Here is a 6,222-nt window from a genome sequence, read left to right on the forward strand (position 1 = left end):
CATATGAATTTAACGCAACAAATTCCAAACTCCCAGAATTTTTAGTGGGTACATGGCCACGAGCCATTAAGACTGCATGATTTTTTCTTGTTTTCCTTCTCTCTTTTTCTCTTCCTCATCTTTCTTAATTATAAATTGTTCACTTTACTTTCATTATTTTTTCTTTTCACAGTCAGAAGCAAGACTTTTATAGAATCGATACTGAGAAATCTTTTGTCTTTTTCATGTATTTTTGAATCTATTCCTTCCAATCTTTAATGACTGTACTATTAAACACTAAGACTAATTTCTGTTTTTTTTCTTTCTTTTTCTATTATGGCATTATTCCTCATATTCATTTGTTTCCAATACTTCAGTTAAATGTAAAATCTCGAAATTTCACAGTTTCCAAACTACTATTTACTATGCATATTCTCATGAGAGATGGTCAGACTGAACCCTCTTTTTTTAATACTACCAATGAAAAACTCTGTCACACAAACCTCGAGTTCTCATTTTAAAACTCATGCTAATTCAGTAGCTACCTGATTTTACTTTATGTAGTCTCCAGTACAACAGTGTTCATTTGTGCGTTAAATCTTAATGCTGTATAAACACCAGCTAAACTACTTTTATATATTTATCACGTCACAAACTGTATAACCATTCACAGAATATGACTTTCCCCTTTCAAAATATGCCACTAAAAGATTTCTCAATCGTCCAATACAACTTCTTTTATCGTTCACCTATCGGTTTCCAGTGTACAATATGGGTGGTATATGATGATTATCAGCCTTTACATACTGTATGTTCAGAGAATAACGATTTCCTTCTGCTACTTTTAGGGACTCTGCAATGCATATCCTCTCATAATTCTACCTCACCTTCTTCATGGTCATTTGTTTCTTGCAGCAGCAACGTTTACAAGCATACGCGTACACACATACGCAGACACACACACACAAAATCTAAAAAAGGAATAAAACGAGATCCATGCCCGGGGCTGTCCTGGGGAATTTTAATGGAGTTTCTTGACATCGTCAGCACTCCTTGGCATGATTTAAAAAGAGATGGCCGGAAGTTCTCTTGCACGATAAGCAGAGACTGCTTGCTAATCCACAATTTGACTAATGGCACATATTTCCTGGCTACTGGCAGCCACACTCAGAAGAATTTCGTTTTTCTAACGAAACCGCAAAATATAAGTTTTAGAAAAAGTATAGTGTATTCGTACCAAAACACTTTCCTTCACGTTCGACAGCTCCCCAGAATTACTTCCACTGCATGAATTTTAAGATTAGAAAATTCTGGGTTATAAAGGTGGGGTTAGACAGAAGGGCAAGCACACACGTACACACACAAACACACACACACACCCTTCAAAGAAATAGTCATCGCATACATTTTCCTGGTTTTCATTTCGTTTATTAGACAACAGATATAATCGAGGCAAGAAGAACGCTCCTAACATATATTCATAAGTACATACACTCGGTAAATTCAAAACCCGTTTACAGCAAATGATATGAACACCAGAAAAAATAAGATGTCCTACCTTTCTTGATCTTCTGTCGGACTTTTCAGGTGGGAACTTTCCCTTTCTTCATTTTCTCCATCGCTTTCTCTTACACCGTTGTACCTTCCCATTTCTCCTTCACTTTTTCTTACACCGTTGTACCTTCCCGTTTCTCCTTCGCTTTCTCTTACACCACTGTACCTTCCCATTTCTCCTTCACTTTCTCTTACACCGTTGTACCTTCCCGTTTCTCCGCTTTCTCTTACATCGTTGGACCTTCCCATTTCTCCTTCACTTTCTCTTACACCGTTGTACCTTCCCGTTTCTACTTCACTTTCTCTTACACCGTTGTACCTTCCCATTTCTCCTTCACTTTTTCTTACACCGTTGTACCTTCCCGTTTCTCCTTCGCTTTCTCTTACACTGTTGTACCTTCCCGTTTCTCCTTCGCTTTCTCTTACACCGTTGTACCTTCCCATTTCTCCTTCACTTTCTCTTACACTGTTGTACCTTCCCGTTTCTCCTTTGCTTTCTCTTACATCGTTGTACCTTCCCATTTCTCCTTCACTTTCTCTTACACCGTTGTACCTTCCCGTTTCTCCTTCACTTTCTCTTACACCGTGGTACCTTCCCGTTTCTCCTTCACTTTCTCTTACACCGTTGTACCTTCCCGTTTCTCCTTCGCTTTCTCTTACACCGTTGTACCTTCCCATTTCTTCTTCGCTTTCTCTTACACCATTGTACCTTCCTGTTTCTCCTTGCTTTCTCTTACACTGTTGTACCTTCCCATTTCTCCTTCACGTTCTCTTACACCGTTGTACCTTCCCGTTTCTCCTTCACTTTCTCTTACACCATTGTACCTTCCCGTTTCTCCTTTGCTTTCTCTTACACCGTTGTACCTTCCTGTTTCTCCTTCGCTTTCTCTTACACCATTGTACCTTCCCATTTCTCCTTGCTTTCTCTTACACTGTTGTACCCTCCCGTGTTTCCTTCACTTTCTCTTACACTGCTGTACCTTCATGTTTCTCCTTCGCTTTCTCTTACACTGTTGTACCTTCCATGTTTCTCCTTTGCTTTCTCTTACACCATTGTACCTTTCCGTTTCTTCTTCGCTTTCTCTTACACCGATGTACCTTCCCATTTCTCCTTCGCTTTCTCTTACACCGTTGTACCTTCCCATTTCTCCTTCGCTATCTGTTACACCGTTGTACCTTCCCTTTTCTCCTTCGCTTTCTCTTAGACCGTTGTACCTTCCCGTTTCTCCTTTGCTTTCCCTAACACTGTTGTACCTTCCTGTTTCTCGTTCACTTTCCCTTATATCGTTGTACCTTCCCGTTTCTTGTTCTCTGTCTCTTACACCGTTGCACCTTCCAGTTTCTCCTTCGCTTTCTCTTACACCGTTGTATACCTTTCCATTTCTCCTTTGCTTTCTCTTACACTGTTGTACCTTCCCGTTTCTCTTTCGCTAGCTCTTACACTGTTGTACCTTCCTGTTTCTCCTTCACTTTCTCTTACACCGTTGTTCCTTCCAGTTTCTCCTTCGCTTTCTCTTACACCGTTTTACCTTCCAGGTTCGCCTTCGTTATCTCTTACAACGTTGTACCTTCCCATTTCTCCTTCACTTTCTCTTACACCGTTGTACCTTCCTGTTTCTCCTTTGCTATCTCTTACACCGTCGTATCTTCCCGTTTCTCCTTCACTTTCTCTAACACTGTTGTACCTTCCCGTTTCTCTTTCGCTTTCTCTTACACCATTGTACCTTCCCGTTTCTCCTTAGCTTTCTCTTACACCATTGTACCTTCCCGTTTCTCCTTTGCTTTCCCTTACACCGTTGTACCTTCCTGTTTCTCCTTCGCTTTCTCTTACACCGTTGTACCTTCCCGTTTCTCCTTCGCTTTCTTACACCGTTGTACCTTCCGGTTTCTCCTTCGCTATCTCTTACACCATTGTACTTTCCCATTTCTCCTCCACTTTCTCTTACACTGTTGTACCTTCCCGTTTCTCCTTCACTATCTCTTACACCCTGTACCTTCCTGTTTATTCTTCGCTTTCTCTTACATCGTTGCACCTTCCCGTTTCTCCTTCACATTCTCTTACACCGTTGTACCTTCCTGTTTCCCCTTTGCTATCTCTTACACCATTGTACCTTCCCGTTTCTCCTACACCATTGTACCTTCCTGTTTCTCCTTTGCTATCTCTTACACTGTTGTATCTTCCTTTTTCCCCTTGCTTTCTCTTACACCGTTGTACCTTCCCATTTCTCCTTTGCTATCTCTTACACCATTGTACTTTCCCGTTTCTCCTTCGTTTTCTCTTTCACCATTGTACCTTCCCACTTCTCTTTCACTTTCTCTTACACTGTTGTACCTTCCCGTTTCTCCATCACTATCTCTTACACCGTTGTACCTTCCCGTTTCTCATTCGCTTTCTCTTACATCCTTGTACCTTCCTGTTTCTCCTTCACTATCTCTTACACTGTTTTACCTTCCCATTTCTCCTTCGCTTCCTTTTACACTGTTGTACCTTCCCGTTTCTCCTTCACTTTCTCTTACACTGTTGTACCTTCCTGTTTTTCCTTCACTTTCTCTTACACTGTTGTACCTTCCCGTTTCTCCTTCTCTTTCTCTTACACCATTTTACCTTCCCGTTTCTCCTTCGCTTTCTGTTACACTGTTGTACCTTCCTGTTTCTCCTTCACTTTCTCTTACACTGTTGTACCTTCCTGTTTCTCCTTCGCTGTCTCTTACACCATTTTACCTTCCCGTTTCTCCTTCGCTTTCTGTTACACTGTTGTACCTACCCGTTTCTCCTACACTGTTGTACCTTCCCGTTTCTCCTTCGCTTTCTCTTACACTGTTGTACCTTCCTGTTTCTCCTTCGCTATCTCACTGTTGTACCTTCCCGTTTTTACTTTGCTTTCTCTTACACCGTTGTACTTTCCCGTTTCTCCTTCGTTTTCTCTTTCACCGTTGTACCTTCCCATTTCTCTTTCACTTTCTCTTACATTGTTGTACCTTCCCGTTTCTCCTTCGCTATCTCCTACACCGTTGTACCTTCCCGTTTCTCCTTCGCTTTCTCTTACACCGTTGTACCTTCCTGTTTCTCCTTCACTATCTCTTACACCATTTTACCTTCCTGTTTCTCTTTCACTTTCTCTTACACTGTTGTACCTTCCCGTTTCTCCTTCACTTTCTCTTACACCGTTGCAACTTCCCATTTCTCCTTCACTTTCTCTTACATTGTTGTACCTTCCTGTTTCTCCTTCGCTATCTCTTACACCATTTTACCTTCCTTTTCCTCCTTCACTTTCTCTTACACTGTTGTACCTTCCCGTTTCTCCTACACTGTTGTACCTTCCCGTTTCTCCTTCGCTTTCTCTTACACCATTGCAACTTCCCATTTCTCCTTCACTTTCTCTTACACTGTTGTACCTTCCTGTTTCTCCTTCGCTATCTCTTACACCATTTTACCTACCCGTTTCTCCTTCGCTTTCTCTTAAACCGTTGTACCTTCTTGTTTCTCCTTCACTATCTCTTACACTGCTTTACCTTCCCATTTCTCCTTCGCTTTCTCTTACACTGTTGTACCTTCCTGTTTCTCCTTCGCTATCTCACCGTTGTACCTTCCTGTTTCTCGTACACTGTTGTACCTTCCCGTTTCTCCTTCGCTTTCTCTTACACCATTGTACCTTCCCGTTCCTCCTTTGCTTTCTCTGACACTGTTGTACCTTCCCGTTCCTCCTTTGCTTTCTCTGACACTGTTGTACCTTCCCGTTCCTCCTTTGCTTTCTCTGACACTGTTGTACCTTCCCGTTCCTCCTTTGCTTTCTCTGACACTGTTGTACCTTCCCGTTTCTCCTTCGCTTTATCTTGCACCGTTGTACCTTCCCATTTCTTCTTCGCTTTCTCTTACACCATTGTACCTTCCTGTTTCTCCTTCGCTTTCTCTTACACCGTTGTACCTTCCCGTTTCTCCTACACTGTGTACCTTCCCGTTTCTTCTTCGCTTTCTCTTACACCGTTGTACCTTCCCGTTTCTCCTTCGCTTTCTCTTACACCGTTGTACCTTCCCGTTTCTCGTTCGCTTTCTCTTACACTGTTTTACCTTCCTGTTTCTCCTTTGCTTTTTTTGTTTTTCTAGGAATGGGCGAGGTTAAAACATCAAGTTGTCTATTAGGTGTCCAAAACATAAACTACTGCAACGTCTACATGGTTTACGTTCAGCCGGGAATAACAGTACAAGTGACTGTATTTAAGTAGGGGTACCGGGAAATCTGTCATATGAAAAATCTCATCCTCTAATGGAAATAACAGTGAATATTAATAATGGACCACAAATTCACAAAGGTTTACATACATGTCCACTCATACACACGCATATATAAGTATATACTTCTGTGGATATGTTAGTACTATTTACAGACGCAGACGAATTTAAAAGTTTAGAAGTATCATATATGAAAACTTAAGACTCTTTAAAAAAAAAAAGGAATGTCATGGCAGTAGATCTAAATCTTTGCTCTAAAAACTGATTCTCCCTCTTTGATTTCCTTTTTCTTATACAAAAGCATTAAAGATCTATTGTTACCTAATTTAGCAAAATGCAATTACAGAACGATCACGGAAATTATCAGTTTTGAAAAACATCCTCTCATCAAGAACAATGGGTAACTGGCCAAAGCTAAACTATGTTACAAATATCATAAAGAATTATCAATAGAATCA

The 6,222-nt window shown here is 40.9% G+C and overlaps 2 protein-coding genes across 2 annotated transcripts; one reads left to right on the forward strand and one right to left on the reverse strand.

Moving 5' to 3' along the window:
* Positions 1-1,533: 1,533 nt before the first annotated feature.
* On the reverse strand, positions 1,534-2,211 carry LOC136842293 (antho-RFamide neuropeptides type 2-like). The gene has a single exon (XM_067109553.1). It carries the CDS (start codon positions 2,209-2,211, stop codon positions 1,534-1,536), a length of 678 nt encoding a protein of 225 aa, XP_066965654.1.
* Positions 2,212-3,225: 1,014 nt separating this feature from the next.
* LOC136842294 (mucin-2-like) lies at positions 3,226-5,358 on the forward strand (the record flags this gene model as incomplete). Its single annotated transcript, XM_067109554.1, has 1 exon — positions 3,226-5,358. A coding segment is annotated over one exon (1,989 nt), but the record flags the coding sequence as incomplete, so codon positions are not given.
* Positions 5,359-6,222: the final 864 nt, after the last annotated feature.

The sequence above is a fragment of the Macrobrachium rosenbergii genome, chromosome 10, assembly GCF_040412425.1.
Source record: "Macrobrachium rosenbergii isolate ZJJX-2024 chromosome 10, ASM4041242v1, whole genome shotgun sequence".
In the NCBI taxonomy this organism is placed as follows: Eukaryota; Metazoa; Arthropoda; class Malacostraca; order Decapoda; family Palaemonidae; genus Macrobrachium; species Macrobrachium rosenbergii.